The 22,425-nt window shown below is 38.6% G+C and overlaps 1 protein-coding gene and 1 pseudogene across 1 annotated transcript; one reads left to right on the top strand and one right to left on the bottom strand.

Moving 5' to 3' along the window:
- LOC134615929 (NACHT, LRR and PYD domains-containing protein 14-like) overlaps positions 1-22,425 on the bottom strand; it is an 851,239-nt pseudogene that overhangs the window by 405,253 nt on the left and 423,561 nt on the right.
- Positions 12,381-17,497, top strand: LOC134615931 (interferon-induced very large GTPase 1-like). The gene is made up of 3 exons (XM_063460618.1): positions 12,381-12,477; positions 12,639-12,676; positions 12,767-17,497. Exons 1-3 carry the CDS (start codon positions 12,381-12,383, stop codon positions 17,495-17,497), a joined length of 4,866 nt encoding a protein of 1,621 aa, XP_063316688.1.

The raw sequence follows: 22,425 nt of genomic DNA, 5'->3' as shown, positions 1-22,425 counted from the left end.
TGATTATAAAACATTTAAATACCAAACAGCACTAACTTTATGTTTCTAAAGAGGTTTTCCATTTGCCTCGAGTCAGATGAAATTTGTTTAGTGGCATCTAGTGGACACTAGAGCAACGCAACTAATTCATGTTGAGATATATGGAGGATTCATGGAGCCAAAATAACAAATTAAATAAAAAAATAGGGTCCTTCTGCACTCTTCTGGACAGAGATCTTGGATGTTGTTCCCAGGGTCTGCTGGAGTCACTCGCCTAGCTTGGGGGCCACTGCATCGAGTACTCAAATTACCACTGGGACCACTGTTACCTTCACCCTCCACATCTCCTCGAGCTCTTGTGCTCCTTATGTGCTGCACTGTCTCAGGGGCATCTCTGCACAGCCTACACTTGGGGTCTTTCCTGGTGTGGTAGACCCCAACCTTTATCGCTTTTGTGCTCAGATCGTGTTACTGTGAGGTCATGGTCAGTATCCCTGTGCTGGCTTTCAGTCCAGGTTTGTCAAGCCACAGTTTCAGATTGAAGAAGTCACTTGGATGACTCACGAAACGTAGTCAGTATCTGTAGCCAGTCTTGTTGATGGGGTTCAGTACAGCAGCGGGATCCAGGCCTGATCTGATCTTCATTTTTTTCGTGTTTATGTGAGACAAATATCTTGGTGCATGTTCAATAATCCCATGAAGGAAATCCCAAAAGGTTGATTCTTTTCTTCTGGATGTAGCGTTTTTACTGGGAGAAACGTTTCATCACTCATCCAAGTGACTTCTTCAGTCTAGGTGACTGCAGGTTTTCCCAATCTTGTGAACTGTACATTTGCATAATGACTGAAACTAGCACCACTGAAGGAACAATGAGCTTGGAGGTGTAGAATTAAAGAAATTAGTTTACTGCTGAACTGTATATAACCAGCATCCTTATCATTACATTAATTATCATTTCATCAAAGCATTTATTGAAGCTGTCGGCATTATGTTATAATTTGTATTACAGGGGTTATCATAATCAAATATTAACATGTTTATTACAGGTGCAGTTATAACCACTTTAAATCGTTGAGGTAAATCTATCATCTTAAAAGCTTATAGTTACAGGTGACACAAGGAGGACAAGTCCATGGGGACCTCAAAGGCCTGAGATCATCACCATATTTGGATGGATGCCAGAAAGGGGAACTTCTGTGTCTGCAGTTATCTCTTAAAATACATGAATGTTCTGTACATGCAAATTATGTGACTGTAAACGCAAGAGGGGGCGTTACAATACCCTGATGTTATAAAAGCAATCTAGAGTGTATTTTGGGTAGAGATGTACAACTGTTTTGCAGTTTACACCTCTCCACGCTGCGTGCATTAAAATCAATTGTTTGAACGACCTCTTCTGGACTATCATTGTTTTACTCTCATCCTCAATTTCGAACCCGTAACAGAGGTCAGTGGTTGATCAACAATCACTGATGAGACAAAGCACAGCAGGACAGCTGCTCCTTAAGACAAATATTGTTCCTCTTCTTCTCAGAATCCAAACTGGGAGCTGGTTCCACAGAAGAGGAGCCTGAAAGCTGAAGGCTCTGCCTCCCAATCTACTTGGATGGGAGGCCAGCACATACAACTTTCTGACAGAATAAAGTTTATGAGGTAGCACTGCTGTTCCTGAAAAAAAAACACCTCTGCTCCAAAACATATTTCAGAAAGCAGTTGCACATCTTTAGACACAGAGAAGGCCTTCGGTAGAGAAAAACAGCACTGTTTGTTCAACATGCTATGAGTTAATGTCAGGAAAAACATCACAGAGTTCATGTGACATTAAAAAACCCGACTGCAGGAATTTTACAGCAGAAATATTACCAGTGTGAGGCTCTGCCACTGCTGCTGTTCACGCCTTATCAAACCTTATCCACTAACTGTACAGTTGCACTGTTATTTATGCAGTAAAACTGAGACAGACAGAGCATTAGGTATCATTATGTCCTGATGTATATTTTTAATTAGAAAATTACACAAATCAGTTCCAGCCTTATTGCATTTAATATAAACACTTAATATCTATATCTCAGTGTACACAGTGGGTCAGTGATATCATAGGAAATAAAAGGAGGAAGTCAGTTTGTGAAGTGTTATAGTTTAATGTGCGAGAACGTTTCACAGACTGTGGGATACAGATTTTGCTGACATTACAGGATGTCATTGGAGGTAATTATGGGGAGGGGTGGATCAAAAGAGGGCCGGGGGCGGGGGGCAACTGTCCCTAAAATGTCTGTTTTCTTAGAAGACATAATGATAAATAAATGGTTTTAAAGTGCTTTTGTGGATATTTCGTTGACTCCATTTACATAGGGGGGGATTTTGACATATTTTTGGCAGAGGTATGTTCCACCCTACCTAGACCTTTGGACCTCTGATGAAAGAAATTACTCATAGATTGATGTCTACACCCGTTTAATAAAGTAAAAAAAAAGTCAATATTTAAAAAATAATTTTGCTACTAAAAGTCAAACAAACCAGGTTTTGTTTGTATATCTTACTTTTCAGTCACAGACTAAAACATCATTGGGCTGGACAGTCGAGGGTTGCATGTTTGTATGTTTTGAACAGATATTCATGTAGGTTTTTGCTTGTTCTGACTTGAGAGATAAAAGCTTGATTTTTTTTCAGCTATAAACAAATTTTTATGATTATTCTGACATCACATAAATGCACAATAACCCTGACCATGTTTTGTTAAAAAAGTGACAATTATCAGAGTTTATAGATGGTCACGTGGATCTGATTCAGAGTTATTATAGTTTGTATTTTTCATTAGTTATTATTTTTATGAAAGTTTTTTTTTTATTCAGTTAACTTTGTATTAGTATATTTACTTTTAGTTTTGTTTTAGTTAGTTTCAGAGTAAGCTTTGAGTTTATATTCAGTGTAATGTGGGGATATTTGTTTAGATTTAGTTCAGATCCCAGTCTTGTAGAAACCTTTGCACAAAGCCTCGTCATGCTTGTTCTACTGAAAACTCTGACCAAAGTTAATTCATTTAGACTGACCTAAAGACCTTTCTCTTGGATCTGAGTTGACCATGGTATCATTGTAAAGGATACAGCAGGAGGTTTTGTTCTATATTTATATCTTTTCTACAGTTTCTCCTTATTCTCATCCATCCCTCCATGTGGAATATCCCAGGAGTCAAATCTTGGCCTTATTTTTTTTTCTATGCTGTTTGGGTCATGTACTCTACAAACATGTTCATTTCAGCCATTATGTTGATGTTATGCTATATGGTCCACTATCTCAAATGTCTTCTATGATGTTTAGTGCTATATGTATCAAATCTTCCTTCATCACACCGAACTTCTCTAAGAAATTAATCAAGCAGAACATTCAAACACTGAAACAAAATTTTCTGTTCAGAAATGCAATTAAATAACTAATTCAACATCATAGAAACATAAAATGACTCTGATAATGCCAATACTGGCTGTAGGCTTGCCACCCAGATAGACATTAGAAACAGTACTTAAGCTTTCTGTCTTCATCTTTCTAATGGCTAAACAAAAACATCTTTTTTTAAAACTTTTGAATGGGTGGATACCTGTTTAAGGGGAATGAGCTAACTTTTATCCATAGCAAGAGCTTTTACATAAATTTTAAAAAAAAACCTTAACATTTGTCACAAGCTAACATAATTGAATTTTAAGTTGAATTTAGAAGCAGTTATGCTCCTGTATAAGACCTTGCATGTAGTTATATGTACTGTTTATGTGGTGATTTATTCGTGCATTTATTCCAGAGGGTTTAATATAATATTATGGAAATGCTTTTAATTTTAAATCTGATGAGACACTTAACTGTTGTTAAGTGGAGACTGAAATGAACCGATGACTGTCAAAGTAAGATGTTCCAGTCGTGTGAGTTTAAAAGCTGGTGGGGTTCAACGGTTTCAGACTTTGCAAATACCATTCAAAGTACATTCATCTTAATTATTGATTTTGTGTAAAACATTACAGTGTGGCTGTAGCATAGTGGCACTACGGGAATCCCCCACATGCACCTGCACACATTGTTTCTTTGTTCTGAACCACAGACCACACCCCATCAGCACAATAATCAACTGCATGTGTAAATAATCAGCTGCAGTGTCTGAAGAAATGTATCCTCTTTGAGAGCTTTAAAGTCTCTAAAGAACTGAACACTGTAATGATCTGATAGATCTTGAGCCAAATGCATGAAGAGAAAAAGACAAATTTAGCTGGTTGGTCTTTAAAGCACCACACGTTCTTTGTCATCATGCAAACAAAGGAAAATTAGCTGTGGGCTCAAAGTCTAATGAGCTGCTACATAAATGCAGACGCTAACACTGCAGTCGTGCTTCCTGCGATGTTGATGCTCAGTTATGAAGAGCCCACTGTTTCTTCTAAGCCACAACATTTCTGGTAAATGTTATCATGCAGCAATGATATCATACTTTTACTTTTACTTTTATTCACCTCTCACACTACATGCCATTGGCTCAAAGCCTGTGGGAAGGCTTTGTCAGGGGCAGATGTCCAGTCAAAGGTTGCTGAACTCTATAAAACAGTGCTGATAAGATTTACTGAGACGCAGCTGCATCTACACAAACTGGACCGAGCTCAGAAACACAAAGGAAAGGTGAGTACGTATTTACTGTGGAACATTTTTGTGTGTGAGTGCGCGCACGTGTGTGTGTGTGTCGGTTACTTTAATTCACTGCAAAGCCGAGTTAGCTCTACCAGGGTTAAAAGGTTTAATAAGGATAACAGTGAATCGTGCAGCTGTGATCAGAGAGTTACAAACACTCATCATGGGCATGAATTTAAATAAATTCTGCTAATTCTGGTCAAATATCCAACTGTATTTAGGCCAGAAATTTGTTGAAGGCAAAAAGTTAAACCCTATATTAATGCGAGTGTATGTCTCTTTGAGCCTGTTTGTATATTTTTGATTGTGTGTGGATTAAGTCATCAAGGAGGTATGCTGTGTAATCATCCCATCCCAGAAAAAGAACAGTTCGAGGAAACTGTGAAAAGCCCAAAATTGCCCTGACATTCATGCCCATGATGAGTGGATGTAAACGTCTGACCACAAATATATGCACATATTCCCATATTGCGGTTAAAACACCAAATCTGGGAATTTATTTTCTTAAGAACTGTGCTCATCCCTCCAGAAATACTTGGAGAATAAATGCCAACAAGCACTAAACCTGTTCTTGCAGCACATGATCATCCAGCATGTGGCCTAAGATGCTTTATGTTGGGCTTTCCTTTAATTTATCCATTTTATACACATTGTTTTTACTTTAATTTAGTTTTCTTGTGAAAAACTTTGTTACCAACTTAAACTTTGAACTTTTGAGTGAACTTTCATATTTATTGCTTTCACATTTGATGTGGTTGAGCTTCCTTTTACTGTCAGTTTTGTCTAGTTGACAAAAGTTTGGTACTCTCCACTCTTTGCTCATCGGTAAAGTCCCTGCTGCCATATTCCTCCATTCTTATGTGGGGCTTTCAAAAATATTAGTTTAACATTTTTATACATACAATGTAATCAGGAGCAGTTCTAGTCTGCTGTGTGAGGATGGGCAGCTAGAAATTATAGGTGTGTAACTTGAGCAAGGCAAAAGACAGTGGTTAGAGCAGCTGACAGATAACAAGATAGTTTGGTCTGAGTCCCTGTTCAGATGCTGTCATCTCTGAGATGACTGATTTTTTTTACATAATAGGAAAATGACTGAGAACTCATTTGTTTCTGTCCACAAACTGAAGAACTGCAGTCAATGCAGGAATCAGCACATTTGTAAAGGTAACAAAGTAGACAGTTAATATATAAAGGAAGAAGAAAAAAAAAACTTCAAGTCAGAGACAAAAGTTAAAAAAACAAAAACAGGGAAACAGCCACCTTTTCATTCTTAGTGACCTTAGAGAGGACGCAGTCAAAGCCAGATGTAAACAAACACTGAAAATGGGTCATATTTACCAAAACACATTATGATGACTTCTAACCACAGATCTTTTTTTTTTTTGTTTAACTTCACAAATCTCAAAAAAACTCAAAAACTTCATGTGCAGTCAAAGGTCTGCAAATATTTGTGACATTCTTTGCAGTTGAAAATCATTCATCACACATCACAAACACAAATCATCACACACACAGATCACATCACACGTGCACAGGCACAGTGCCAGCATTGTGGATCACAAGACATGTGTAGCCTTGTAATTATAGAAGTTAATGTTTTTAATGGAACAAGTGTGTCAGGGGTGATTTGTGACTGAAGGATAGCAGGCAGGGTGACAGGGTTGGTTCACATGTAGGTGGAAAAGAAAACCAAAAGCAGCATGTTTACTCAAGTGGTCAGTTTCACTTTGGGGTTGTTTTTAATACAACACCAAAATGTTAGATTTCAGAAATGCTAATATTATGAAGCTTTTCTTATAATCAGGTGTTTTCACAGTGTGGTACTTCTAATTTTACTAAATTCAGAACCAGTTTTCGGTTTGTGTCACTATGTCTGCTTGTTAGTCTGGGCAACAGTAGCTCTCTGCTGAAATCTGTTTGCTGACCTGCTAAGGTCGCAGTTTATTCTGTATTTGTTTTTGGGAAAAGCACATTAGTTGTTTACAGTTCATTTCTGCTATCTGCTGCTATGATAAAGTTGTGTTTTTTTTCCTTGATTCAAAATGAAACCCAGATGCAGTTATTTAATTTTCTGTTTTCTGTAATTTTCTGTTCTAATCTCTCTTTTTGAATCATCTCTGATAGATTACACTACTGATCTTCTGCTTGGATGAAAATCCACCGAGATGGAGGACCTTGAGCAGACAGCAGAAAAGAAAGGAGGAAAAAGAAACCATAGACTTTGTAGAAAAAGAAGAAAGTGTAAAATCTTCCGTTTGTGCTGCTGCTGCTGCTGTTGCTGTGCCACAGACGGTACTGTGTCATTTACTGTGATCTCTCTGTTACTGTACACACTGGTGTTCTGCTGCTAGCTGATTTTGTAGTTGATTAATTCATCTTTTAAATAGCACACTCTTTCTGCTTGTAAAACACAAATGCCTTAATTAGGCAGGGACCCCGTATAACTAGCTGCAGACTGTGCCTGTAGCATTTCTGTAATGAGTGTGTTTTTTCAGGTGAACTAGCTTAACCGTTAGCAAACTAACAATGTGCTTCTGGCTCTGCAGCTGTTTCAACAACACTCCACGGCCCTGCTCAGTGGTGCATATAATAAATGTGACTGTTTTGTAGTTGTAGATGGCAGGTTTAATGTTCCACATTGTTCAAAATAAACTGTCAGCTAACCGGGCTCTTTAGTCAGTGCGGGTCAAAGGAGCCTACCTCTTGTTAGCTATGCCTGAGCCAGGTTTTCCAAGCAGCGAGGAACCCATGCCGGCTTGGAGACCATGATGAGGAAGCATAAATTCATTCTTATTCTCAAATTGATTTTCCCACTTTGGAATAAACCCACTGAGAAGAAAACTCAAACATAAACTAGAGACTCCAGCAGCCACCATTAAATGCATTTTATGGTGAAGAGCCAGCATTGCCAAATACTGACTGTAACATTCATCTGTTTTAATTAATTATTAGATACAACTCAAACTGTTAATGTAGCACACTTAACGTTTTAATCACTCTTTACAATCGTAGAAACTGAACATTGAACAGTAATAACTAAATCGCAAGTAAGCGATAAATCATCTGACCTACATTTATATAAAGTTGTTCACTTCATTTATTTTATCTGCTTGATGGAGCCCATTATGGGTTTCCCTCATGAGGACCCAACAGGGCAAAACTGCTGTGGACCCTGTGTCTGCACAACCACTTGGGCCCCATATTCCATGGGATAAATGTGGATTTGTCACACCTACAGCTCCACAATACACCCACATCTACCCACTGTGGGCCTGCACTGGCATGTTTGCTGGATCAGCTTATTTCCCTGACTTCCTGTTAAATCCAGATTTAGCACAGTTGAGCGGGCTTGTTCATTTCTTCACATTGCGGATCATTTATTTCAGTCTGAACTCTTGCATTTTGTCTTTTCTCCCTATGCACTTCTTTTTTCTTCTTTCTCACCTTTCTAACTGGTTGCATTGATTGCTGCCCTTCCCTGAGTCTGTTTCTGCCAGAGATCTACTCGTTTCAAAAGGGTGTTCTTCCTTCCTACTGTCGCTAGGTGCTGCTCATAGGGGACTGCATAGTGTAAGGTGCTTTGAGGCAGCTGTTGTTACTTTAAAAATAACAAACTGAAACATTCAGGACTTAAATGTAGTAATCAAACCTGACATTATGTATAAGTTGTGTTTTATTTTCTTTTTCCATAGATGAGTTGGATGAAAGTGAAACGACAACAAAGGTAAAAAAATAAATAAATAAATATATATATATATATATATATATAATTCTCACATTTAATCGTACAGCTGTCACACATATTAATTTTCTAAGAGTTAAATTTAAAGATAAACAATACAAGCATGTCCATAAGATACATTTTGCTTAAATCTACAAAAAACAATGCCACGCAATTGTTGTTACTCACAATGCCCAGTTCTTAGGCAGAGGTTAATCAATCTGCAAATCTTTACTTGCCACAAACCCTAAAATGCTCTGCTCATGTTGCTGACCTGTCAACCATATTAGCTGCAAATGTCCTTCCGGCTGTTTGTCTTTGGTACCTACTAAAGTACTTACTTTCTGAAACATGTTGCTGCCATCAAATTCAAAATGAGCCTGTATTTTTAGTGAAATACTAAAATGCCTCAGTTTAAACATCAGTTATTTTTTGTGTGGTCTATTAGGAATAAAATATCAGTTTATGGGTTTTGCAAATAATTGCATTTCTGTGTACATCCTTACAGTCAAACACTTCAACATTTGCATTTGTCTTGAATGCCTTTTTTGTTTTTGCCTTTGTTTTGAACAAAGATCAATTTTATCTCAGATCTAACCTGTTATTTCTTACCTGTTTTCTCAGCCTTTATTGAATAAAACTGGTGAAGCTCAGCACCTAGAGCTGAACGTTACGAGCACAGGAAGTGAATCTGAAAACGCATCTGCACCATCTTCCACCAATAACAGAGGTAATCTGATTACGACAGACTGACCGAGCATTTTAAAATATATTTTTTGGAGTTGTTCATTGGACGTTGGAGTTTAAACACAATGAAGAATTATTAATCTTATTAAACACAAAAGTGTGCAGAGGAGAGAAGCTCTGAAGGACATGAGTCCAGCTTGGTCCAATCTGTGTTTCTACAGATATCAAATGTGTAATCCCTACTTACTGTTCCTTCTGTACTTTTAAGTGTTTTTGTTGGCTGCTCTTGCACAATTCTCAGTACATATTTCAAGCTCTGATCTCTAAAAATGCATGTCCCAAAACAGCTCATACATGCAGCAGAAAAATGGAAAAAATGTCTTCCACTGTCATGATTATGAAGAGACATGAAGCTCAGCACAGAGACATATGTGTAAACATTAATTAAAGTTATATTTCTGTATAAAATCTGACGTTTTTACACTACACTTTACACTAAAGCAACAACAAAGTCAAATATCTTTTGCAAGCATCAAAATAATTTACGTCAGAGTCAATATACTAATTACTGCCTTCACACATTGTTATCAGTGTGGTCAGAAAATCTTCTCAGTTTGTTGAACCAATATAAAACTCAGTATTGAGTATTGATCCATGTCCAGTCACTAAGACGGCGTACAACCCCATTTACCATGGACAATATGCAAATAACATGAACAAAGAACAGTTGCCTTGACTGCACAATCAATCTTTTCTATGTCCTCTTGCAGTAGAAGAAAAAGTGGAGATCACATGTGAAGTCAGGAAAGGAAAGGTAATGTTTTACCCTTTAATGTTTGTTCATCATTAAAGGACAGCATCTGTGTTCTGAACATAATGACAAGTTCAGTTTGATTCAGTTTTATTTATATAGAGCCAAATCACATGTACAGTTTGAATCTCAGACACCGCAGCCAGCAAATAAAGTCATACAAGTGACTTCTTTACTCAGACTGAGCCACAAGATGAAAATGAAGATCAGTCAGAGAAAAGAGAAGACACCGCAACAGGAGGAGGAGAATCTGAAACCTGGACTCCATCACAACCTTTAAACATTGAGAAGGGTAACAATGAAAACTTTACTTCTACAGTAACATGCATTGAGGGAAATAACTATTTGATGCTTTGCTCATTTGCAAAGAAAAGTCTTACAAATCCAACAGATTCAACAGTTCAGATCCAAAAGTGTCTAAACGTCATTCAAAATGAGCAATATCGTGTAAAAGCTGCCAGTGTGCACAATAACTGAGTTGGTTCACTTCTAACTTTGATAAATCAGACACTGACCTTCTTCCAAAACATGGTTTATTAGCAAATACCTAAAAATGTCACTTCCCTTTGTCCTGAAAAGTGACCATGTCCTCAGCACCACCAATCAGAAGATGTAAATCAGATCATGTGACATTTAAACAGGCAATTTATCAGTTTGTTCACACAGTTATAATTTTGTTTGCTAACTTTATGTGCTATTTTGTATCTTAACAACAGTAGTCTTTTGATACATCATATTATTTTACATTACCTATATGTGTGTCGTTATTTATTTTAGGCACAGTGTAGTTAGTGAAGCATAACTTCTGTTAATGGATTATTGCTCATTCTGTTACTGTTTAGCAGTGTGTTAAACTTTTGGCTCCAATCCCTCAGTTGGACGGATTGAAAGTAAAGACGTCAACTTTGACAGGGGCAGCATCTCCATTAATACATCAATGTATAAATACAACTAAGATTCTTTATATTTAACTGAAGGAGATTCATTTCTTTAAAATAACATATTTTGACACTTGATAAAGCATTTCTTCAATGTTCGATTATTTAACCTGCCTGTTGTTAACTTACCCTGCAGTAGAGGAGTCAGAGAAGAGCGCAGCTGAAACAGAGGTAAAGATGAAGTCTTTGTATCGTCCCTATTCACTGTCATAGCAAAATGAACACCAAACTGCTCCTCTAAGTCTACTTATAGCAGTCAACTCTGATGAAAAGAAAGTACACTGTCAATTTTTTTGTTTTACAAATATAATAAAATCATCTGTTCCTTACCAGGTTCTGAAACACAACCTCAGGTGCACAACAAAACATGACAGATTACACAATGTCATCAGTTATTCAACAGGAAAAAAAGCCAAACTGCAGTAGCAGTGTGTTAAAAACTAAATACACCATCGTCATCGACTGTGACCATCTCTAGAAAAGTTTTGGCAATGTGCAGATCAGGAGCAGTGTGAGAAGTGTGTGTTAATACAATCTTCCAAGGAGTGGACATAAAGGTCAGACGTAAAATGCTCAGAGAAACTGCAAAAAGCATGAGAGCTCCTGACTCTACATGCCCCAGTTAGCATACTAAATGTTAACCTTCATGTCAATAGAAAAGGACTGAACAAATACAGGTTCTTTGGAAGGTCTGCAGGAGAAAGTCTCTATTCTGTCTCTAAAAAAAAAGTTTAGATTTGCAAAGCTTCATATGAACAAACCACAAAATATCTGGAACAATGCACTTTGGACAGATGAGAACAGAGTGGAGATGTTTGCCCATAATGCATAAAACCAAACTCAGCGTATCACCGCAAACACCTCATACCAACTGTCTGCACTGTGGTGGAGACATGATGATTTTGCAGCCACAGAAAATCTTACAGTCATTGAGTCATCCAGGAAGTCTGTATACTAAAGAAGTCAAAAGATATTTTGAAGTAAATGTCACACAGCAAATCTACAACAGAAAGGCTGAAAAAGAAAAGAACAAATGTGTTGAAATTGTCCAGTGAAAGACCAGACCTCAATCCAACCGAAATTCTGTGGTGGGAGTTTGAGAGCTGTGCAAAAATAAATGACCACAAATCTCAAACAACTGAAGCAACAATGTGAAAGAGTGATCACTTCAAGTTATTGCTGCTAAAAGTGGTTCTGCAGTTTACTTAATCCTGGGGTGGACTGGTTTCTCATACGTAGTTTTTCACAAACTGCTTCATTTTGGTTCAGTCTTTGTTGAATACTGACAGGGAGCAGCAAGTTACGATACATCTGTGAGATGTTTATCAATATGTTTCATTCTCTAATAAATAAAATTTTATTAGTGAAGAAAGTAATATCTAGCCATAACAGCTGAGGTTAAATAACAAGAATATGATGAGATAAATGAAGTTTTCAGTTCTCGAGTGGTTAGCACTGTCATTTGAGAGCGAGAAGGACCTTGATTTCACAAAAAAATCAAGATCTTGTCATCATTTTGTTATAAAGGTCGGCAGCTCTACCTGCACGCTAAGTTAAAATATCTGTTTTTTAGAGCTACACTATGAATGAAGACATACAGTCAAAGAGCGATGACACTGCAGCACCAGCAGAAAACTCTATAATCAAGATTCAAGCGTCATCTGAAGCCAATAAGAAGGGTAATATTTTTTATTTGAACTCTGATCATACACAATAGCAAAACATATATATATATATATAGTTAATTTTATAAAGTATTTACGCTGAAACATTTGCATCAAACTTTAGAGAAATGTACTGATTCCAACTTACTTGGTTCTGCTTCACTGATATCCCGCAGAAACGTCAGATAATGATGCGAGTGAAAATGAAGAGGAAGTAGGAGAATAAACATTTCTATCAAATGATCAAAATGAATATTTGGTTTGTTCTTTCATGTGACAAGATATTTTAATTTCATTCTCACAGAAGAAGTCATGCCATCGACAATTTGAGACACTGCTCAGCAGACTTCATCTTCAAGACAAACTCCAACTCAAGTTTTCAGTAGAAGATTTTTTTCAAATACGCCCACCTATAAAACAGCACCACATCACATCTGAGAAAGATCTAGCTCAGATGTTTCTCTACAGACTGATGATGTTAGACTACAGGGCCAGATGTATTCTTGTAAGACCAGACAGTCTTGAGATGGCCTATTTAAATCCCACAGTGTCTGAAATCACTGAGACGGATGACGGTGATTTGGAGGCGTTATTGAGAACAAGCGTAGACACACATGAGAAAGAACAGACTCCTCTGCATCCAATGGATGTTCAGATGGCAGTATATCACTGCTCAGACAGCTTTCTTAAACAGATCATAATTGCAAAGCTCGCTCAGTGTCAGTATGCCTTACCTTTGCTTGTTCCTGACCCAGTATCAAAGGAGATTGTGTGTCCTTTGTGGACATTCAGACAAATAACAAAAAGCTGGAAGGTAACTCAAATCGAACCTGACTCACAAATTGTCACCATGAAGAATATTCCAGTCTACAATGCTCAGACACCCTTGGTGTCATTTTTCCGCCTGGGTTCTTTGTCAGTGTCTAAATCTCAGCTGATGAACACTTTGCTCAACGATCGCCACAGCACCTTCTTCCACAGAAACTGCCTAGGAAGCACCAAGTCTCGCCATCTGATGGATGGTGTGGCAGAGATTGCCTGGTACTGTCCTGCTGGAAAACCCAATGATGCCTTCAATGACTGCATTGCCTTTTGTAATCTTCATGGTGACGCGCTGTCACTTCAAGAACAGCGTGAAATATTGATTGAAAAATCCTCCATCAATATTTTTCTTGTTGAAACTCTGCAGAAAAACAAAGAAAGTAGTTCTTTCATAGCAACTCTTTTTAAGTCCAAGAAGTCGCTCATTTGTGTCACTGTTGATGACTGCTGTGATGTTAAGACAATAAATGGAAAATACATTATCGGGCTCAAAGATAAAAACCAAGCGGATGTATCTGAACAGCTGAAAAAGATCATTAGAGAAGTTTTATCTTCTCCAGATGGTTCCAACTTGAAGCCATTTTTCCATCTTGAAACCATGGCTGAGCTCTCTGGAACCAGAGTGGATGAAAGTGACCCAGCCTGTCAAAGAGGGAAATCTGCTGCTTTGCAAATAATGGATCTGCTCACAAAAGACAACATGGATGTCTCAAAGATCAAAGATGAATTTCTTGCTGTTCAAGGGCAGCTCTGGTGTGACTGGTGCAAAATACACAAACAGCTGTTTCATCTTAGAGGAGAAATTGAAAAGGAGAAAAGTCAAAAGCAACAAGAACTGATGAGAATCCGTCAGAAACAATGTGCTGCTTCCTGCAGTAAACTGATGGAGTTGTTCATTGGAAGCCTTTCATCATTGCCACCAATAGACAAAGAATATTTCCTAAAATGGACTCAGATCTTAATAGATGCGCTCTCCACAAATTATCTTTCTTTGATTCTCAGAAGTTACAATACAACATGGTCTGAGGTCTTAGTTTTGAAAAACAAACACGACAAATCAGATTTGCTATCGAGAAAACAGGCTGAGCTTGAAGACATCTCCAAAAAACTGCAGTCTGCATCTTTTGGCTTGGAGCACATCTTCAGGGAAATGGGACAGATCTATGAAGCCCATAGAGAAATACAGCAGGAGAGAAACAACACTGACTGGTCTAAATATCCTGAGCTGGCTGCACAGTTGATGATATCAGGATATCCAATGGAGCTGATGGATGGAGATGCAGGTCACGTGCCTTTAACGTGGATCTCCAGTCTTTTAGAGGAAGTCATCAAGAAACTGGGTGACCAGAGGGTTTTTGTGTTGTCAGTTTTAGGCCTACAAAGCAGTGGAAAATCAACAATGCTGAACACCATGTTTGGTTTGCAGTTTGCAGTAAGTGCTGGCAGGTGCACCAAAGGTGCCTTTATGCAACTGCTCAAAGTATCAGAGGAGATGCAGAAAGACTTTCAGACCGACTATGTTCTAGTGGTGGACACTGAAGGACTCTGTGCTCTTGAGTTGGAAGGTAATGCCACTCCTCACCATGACAATGAACTGGCAACATTTGTTGTTGGTCTGGGAAACTTGACATTGATCAACATCTTTGGAGAGAATCCATCTGAGATGCAGGACATTCTGCAGATTGTTGTTCAGGCTTTCATGAGGATGAAGAAAGTTCAGCTTTCTCCCAGTTGTGTGTTTGTTCACCAGAATGTTACAGATGTGGCAGCAGCAGAGAAAAACATGGATGGAAAGAGACGCCTGCAGGAAAAACTGGACCAGATGACCAAGCTAGCAGCTGAAGAGGAGGTTTGCGATGCAGAGTGTTTCAGTGATGTAATTGAATTTGATGTGCAAAAAGATGTGAAATACTGTGCCCAGCTATGGGAGGGCAGTCCACCCATGGCTCCTCCAAATCCAGGTTACAGTGAGAGCATCCAAGAACTAAAGAACGTCATCCTGTCTAAAGCTTCAAAGTCTGCTGGAATTACACTCTCTCAGTTCAAGGCCAAAGTTGAGGACCTGTGGAATGCCCTTCTGAATGAAAACTTTGTTTTCAGTTTTAAAAACACACTTGAAATCGCAGTATACAGAAAACTTGAGGTTCAGTATGGGAACTGGACCTGGGCCCTTAGAAGCAAGATGTTGACCACTGAAGAACAGCTTCATAACAGAATTGAAAATGGGGATCTTGACAAGGTTGAGAAGACATATCTTTTGGAAGAAACGAGCAAAACATTTAAAGAAATTAGGAAAGCGATAAAAACATACTTTGAGAGTGACAAGGATAAAGAAATGTTGACTCAGTGGAGAGGACGATTTGAAATCAAAATCAGTGAGTTTTATGATGAGCAGGTGAGCAGATTAAAAACAAAACTTGATGGAGTTATCCTGCAGAAGAAAGCATGTAAACAGTTGGATGATGATAAGACAGGCTTTGAGAACAAGCTGCTACAGAAGAGCAAAGAGCTCGCTCAGCAACTGAAGGATAAAGTCAGAGATGAAGAAGAGCTTAACAAACAGTTCAACTCTGTTTGGAGTGGCTGGATTACTGAATTAACAGCAGATACTAAAACAGTTGTAGATGTCAACTTGGAAGAAGATTATTGTACTATTCTTCAAGAACTCGGTTTTGAATTGGCTTTTGTAGATGAATCAAAAAGACGTGGGAGATACAAGAAAATATCTGAGATTGGTGATTATTCAGACTACCTAAAGACAAGTGGACCAAAATTTCTCGGGACTGTGGTAGATCTTTACAAAAAATATGCTTTCAGCAGTTCTTTCTCATTTAAAGAACAACAACAAGTCAGATCGTTCATCGAAAAAGCTGAAAACGAGTCCCTTGATGCACTGAAAAGTAAACCTGTAGCAACAAGAGGCTACACACCAACTTACTTGCATAAACTTGCCAAACATGTGAAAGACGAAGTCGAGAAATTTGTGTCAGAGAGGAAATTTGCTTTGAAGAAGGATTTTACAGTTGATCTCTTGCTGTATATGTTCGACAGAGCAGAGACTTGGCTTCTCGAGTCCCATAAAAAATTCAAAATGAGGAATGATCCACTCACATATTTAGAAAGCAAGGAAGCACAGTTTTCCACAGTTTTTAGAAGCTTTTGCAAAGGAAACTCATCTGCTGTTGTCCTTGGAGAACTGATCTGTGAAAAGCTGAAAGCTTCCACTGTTGAGGCTCTCTACAACAGGACTGCCATTGATCTGGCTCACCAGATGAAGTGTAATTTCCCAGCATTCAGTGGCAACACTCTGGACTTGGAGAAACATATACTGAAGTCCCTCGCTGAGAAAGAAGTCTTTGATGATTTCATCACCTACATCAAAAACCCAAGGAGACATACAAAAGCTTTTATCACAGCAGCAGTAGAGAAGTACATCTTCAGAGATCACAAGGATGAAGCTGTGAATTTACTTGAGAAAAATGTTCTTGACATCAACTCACTTGTTAGTCAAGCTTTATTTACTGCAACACAGAAAGTCCAAACTCAGGGAGGAGACGCAGACAGGTGGCTGAAGGAGTTTTCCAGTGCGCTAAATGATAAGCTCACTCTGGATCCCATTTGTTCTCAAAACTTCAGTGACATAAACGATTTTGACTTTCTGAAGGGAGAGATAGAGAAAGGATTTGCTGCCATCATTGTGCAGATGAGCACCATGTCACTGGAAAACTTGAAGGAATCCAGACTGAAGCCTGATGAAATCCTCACAGATCAGCTCTGTAAGCGTTGCTGGGTAAAGTGTCCATTCTGTTCCGCTGTTTGTATCAACACTATTGAAGATCACAGTCCCGATGACCACAGCGTCCCTTTCCATCGACCTAATGGGATCCAAGGATGGCACTACAAAGGCACAGTGGAGTTGTGCATCACTTTCTGCACAACAAACGTTTCGAGCGAAGGCAGGTTTTACCCTCATAATGATTCAGAGGAAAGCATTCCTTATAAACAATACAGAACTGCTGGCTCAAAGTATGCCGCATGGAGAATTACCCCCGATGGGTCGAGACTATCGTACTGGAAATGGTTTGTGTGTCGATTTCAAAACACACTGGAAGAGCACTATAACCTAAAATTCCAGGGCAGAGGAGAGATTCCTGATGACTGGAAAACAATCTCTAAAGAGGAAGCCATTAAAAGCCTTGATGAAATGTGCTGATAACTCAAACAAACTGAAGCCCTCGGCTAAATTATCTTTTCTTTTCACCTCAAAAACCCACCTAATATATGAATTAACCACTGAAAACAATTTTTTTTAGGATTAATTAAGATTCTTACAACTAACCGGTGACAGTTGGTCAGGGGGTTTGCAGCATAAACAAACGTTTGGCAGCCGAATAAAGAAAATCACCCGCATTTAATAACTGTACACAGACATTGGGTGTGTGTGTGTGTGTGTGTGTGTGTGTGTGTGTGTGTGTGTGTGTGTGTGTGTGTGTGTGTGTGTGTGTCAAATCAAGTCATTTAGTTTGATTAATATGTACAGATTTATCAGATATGTTGTCACAAATTATGTAACATTTAAAGGATGAAACATGTAAAACTTTTTACTGCCACTAAAAACCATATCAGATCCACAACATTGTTTTATTTAAATTTTTTAGTTTTAGATTCTATGTTTATGTTAAAGAACATTGTCACATATAAGATTTAGGATGGTGTTGTCTAGCTTATGCTAGAATCATATAAAACAGTTATTATATCCTCACTGTATGTAGTTAGTTAGACTTTTGTTTTATGCTGACAGTTTTCATATACATACAATTTTTTGATTTGAAATTGTTTTGGACTTTTTAAATGTGATATGAATAAATGGCATGTACATTACGTAAAAATGCTTAAAAAATAAACACTCTAAATTTTCTAAAAGTCTTTTTTTGTTTGTTTTTGTTCTGACGTACAGTCTGAACTCTGTGAATTTATATGCACAGAAGTGAGTCTTTCAAAACTCCTATCAAGCCAAGTTTAATTAAAAGAGTAGTACTTAATAAAGTATGTTTATGCAAAAAATACATTTTCCAACTGATAACAATGAAAATACGTTTTAAAATTTGTGAAAGTGTTTATGTGTTACACATAAGAAGTAGCATAACTAACTTGCATAATCAGCTAACATTATGCCTAAAATACCCTAAAATTCATATTTTGCCTCTGATAAAAAGTTAAGTGTAAAGTTACACAGCCCAACAGGGTTAGATCCACTTCAAAGGAAGGAGCTAACAGAGGCTAACAGCAACACCCCATACCAGTTGGTGGCGATAATCCACCATTTCCCTGTTTGCCAGTTACCAATAAAACGCACAAGAAGAAGAAAGACGCCGACTGCGCTGCGGCTCTTCCCGTCAGTCAGCGCTGACTTGCGGTCAGATTGGTCTGTTACCTCCGCCTCCTCCAGTGCTTCCGCCGCTGCTTCTCCGCCCCGGAGGCATGGTTTCGCGGCAAAATTAAGCCTCGTTGACGCAGTTAGACAGCAGCAGAGACTCGTGAACAGGTGAGACTTAAAAAGTTTTATTTGTGCAAATCTAGGTTTTCCTGCAGCTGACTATTGCACTTTCTGCTACCTTTGCATTAACACCGGCTTCCATAGCTAATCGGTGTCTTTACCGCCAAGCCTTAGAAACTCCTGAAGCTCGTTATAGTAACTGTCACGGGGTCCATGGAGAAGTTATACTGATGCGTGCAGGCTTATCTAATCATCCGAAGAAAAATATGCCCGCATCTGAAGTACATGTACGAATTTTAATACTCCTCTTTCAAGACGCCATCTTTGTTTTGGTTCTGAAGCAGTGGCGTAGTTTTGTGAAAATAATAAAAATAGTCTCTGTGATGCGGTTGACTGAATCCCGTATTGTTAGAAGAGTATTTGAGGATTGAAAACGCTGCTACGTGTTTGGATATGTCTTTCTGGGTTGTTCAAACATGGCATAGAATTTCAAAATAAACGGTTAGATCAGGGACTGAGGATGCTGCAAGTCTGTGGAAGCCTGTTAGTATGAAGGGCCAAACTCAGGAATAAATAAATAACGAAAATAAAGAACCGAAATATCATTGAAGAAACACATTACTTATTATTATTATTATTGTTGTTGTTGTTGTAGTTTTTCAGACTTATGGTCTAATTTTGCATGAATATCTTTGGTGATGGTTGGGACATCTTTAAAAGGTTACAGGTTAGAGTATAAAACTCATAACAAGCTTCTGTGCAGGTAAAGTTAATTTTGGTGTTATTTAATCAGGTACAAACACATTGCATGTTTTGTATGTACTCAGTAGAGCCATGCCGTCCAATGTGGAGATCAAAGCCAAAGTGAGCGACCTGGCACAGTTTGCCCAGAAGGCGGCTGAGCTCAGCCAATCAGAGGGGACGATCATCAGGCAGCATGACACTTTCTTCAACTGCAGCCAAGGACGGCTGAAGCTGCGAGACTTCATGGTACAGAGAACAACCGATGAGGTTTAGAGAAGTTTAAAATACAAAAAATTTAATTTTTGTTTATTTTTGCTCCTTAGAACGGGTCGGGTCAGCTGATCTTCTACCAGCGTCCGGACACCGATGGACCCAAACTGTCTCGTTACTCCATCAGCCCCACCAGTGACCCACAGAGCCTCCAGGTAAAGCACCAACATATGTAACTGTTAATGAAATTAGGTAGCGTAGGCCACGCCCCCAAACCAGAGACATATAACTTAAATCAAGATTTCTCTGTGAATGTGGATTTTTTTTTTTTTTTAATTTACCTGCCAACAGGCAGCTCTTTCTGACAAGGAGTTAAAGCCATCACTCTCCACCAGACTCATAAAAACTGAAATTTATTTTGCATTATCATGTGACTTTGGTGCTTTAATGGTTCAGTTTGGAGCCAAAATAATAAAAACACAAATCAGACCAGCAATTTTATATTTTCCAAAAGATAAAATAAAGATAGAAAAATCATAGTTGTTTTTTTCTTTTTCAACGAGTCTGGTGGATTTCTGATTTGGCACGTCCACCAATCATTGAGCTTTGTTGTCTGTAACATTCGAAATTTTACATTTTTTATTGACTGTTGGACCAGTGCTGACTTCCTGTATGCTGCAGAACAGTATGGGAGACCCATTTATCCTCACAACACTGACTTCTTTGCGCACCACTGTAACATCATCACACAGCGATATCCATTCACAGTCATCGTTATAGCGCTTTGCTTCATTTGGGGTTCTGCAGCTCTGCAGTCTATATCCATGAGTTCTGTGCCATTTGGGAATCCCTGTGCTCCCTCATATCTGTGTCATATAGATGTCTTTACAGGCAGATATGCTAACACATTGTTTCCTCAACCTCATCCATTTTGAAAATAGCTGTGTGGGCAGCATCATCAAATCGAGATGGCCACAACTGAAACAACTCCAATTTGCAAGCTGGAGAATACAAAATAATAGTTTTTTTTTTTGTTTTTTTTTCCGATAGTACAGTCAAAGTGTAGAATGAGAGGGTGTAGGGCTGTAGAGGGAGGTTAAAGGTGGGGCTCCAGATGAAGCTAGGCATACAGCAAAGAAAGAGATGGCAAAGGCTCATACTGAGACTGAGGAAGAAGTAAAGGACTTTTATTATTGGCGAGGCAGACAAATCAAGGTGATAAGGATATGCAGCAGGCTAGAGTGATTAAAGCTAGAGATGACAACCACTAAAAAAAGAGTTGCTTAGATGAAAGGAGTACTTTGAGCAGCTACAATGGATGAAGTTTGTGGTTGGAGTTTTACGGTGAGTTTAGGGACGGGGACAATAACAAGCTGTTGAAAGACAGCTAGAGCTACTGAGGAAGTTAAGAAGGCTATTTAGAGCAGCGGTGGGAACTCCAGGCATCAAGGGCCGATGTCTTGCAGGTTTTAGATATCACCCTGGGTCAACACACCTGAATCAAATGATTAGTAATTACCAGGCCTCTGGAAAACTTCAAGACATGTTGGGGAGGTAATTTAGCCCTTTAAATCAGCTGGCCAGAGTGTGTGCAGCAGCCCTCTGGTGGGCTTTGAAGGTACCGCATATGAGAAGCTTTATAATCAGTATGTTTAAAAACAAAAATGTTTAATTTTCAGATCTTTAATGTATTTTTGACACTGAGCTGAAAATTCAGCATCTTGTGTATTCAGATCTTTAAGTATATCTCAGTGGCAGTAATCTTAATAACAGTAAATATGTTTGTGCAGGTTGTCCTTTCAGAAGCCCTCGGGGTCAAAGGTGAAGTAAAGAAGGAGCGGCGGCTGTTTCTGATTGGTCAGACCAGAGTTCACCTGGACACGGTAGAAGGACTGGGCCACTACATGGAGCTGGAGGTCAGCAAACCTGTCACCTTTACCTCAAGCTATTGATCAGTGAATTATCAGAAAACCCGCTCAATATCTGCTAATATCAGAAACTTAAACTGTGTGAAATGTTGTGCAAAAAGCTTAAAAAGCTTCGATTTCACCAACAAAATGTGCTTAAAGATGACACGCTGTGACTTTAAATGCAGTTCCTGTTGGTTAATGTCAACACGTCAGCTACTCTCGCACATAACGAAGATGAAAAGAAATAAAAACCTAATGGTAGTGTAGTTAAGTGTGCACACTTTTTATGTATTTAAAAAGTCAAAAACTAAATTCTGCTAAAACTTAGAACTTCCCAACTCTCTCGCCTTTTTCATGGACTTGGGTTGAATTTATACAAAAATCTGAACACTGATGCAAACAGTTCGTTTGATAAGTTTAAGCTGGTGAGATTTGGTTAGGCAGGAGAACTGAGGAGCACCGGCTGGATCAGACCATGAGCAGTTTGTTTTCCAGCGGTGTCTGAACATATTTTAAACCCATCGTTGCTTCAGCGGGACAGAGTTCATGATCGTCAGCATTTCTGACAATCGTGTTAGATTTATTATAGCTGTCAGATCTCAGTCTGAAGGGCTCTGAGACGACAGGAAGTCCTCAGTGAGTTGGTGGTGAGTTCAGTGCTGAAATGGATCCAGAGCTCTGTAAGTGTAAACCTGCCCACTGAATAATCTGTTGTGTGTTTGTTCAGGTGGTGATGCGACCAGAGCAGACTGTGGAAGAGGGACAGCAGGTGGGGTTTAA

Source organism: Pelmatolapia mariae, linkage group LG17 (assembly GCF_036321145.2).
Source record: "Pelmatolapia mariae isolate MD_Pm_ZW linkage group LG17, Pm_UMD_F_2, whole genome shotgun sequence".
In the NCBI taxonomy this organism is placed as follows: domain Eukaryota; kingdom Metazoa; phylum Chordata; class Actinopteri; order Cichliformes; family Cichlidae; genus Pelmatolapia; species Pelmatolapia mariae.
The sequence above is the reverse complement of the archived record's forward strand: the minus strand, read 5'-3'. Positions and strand labels throughout refer to the sequence as shown.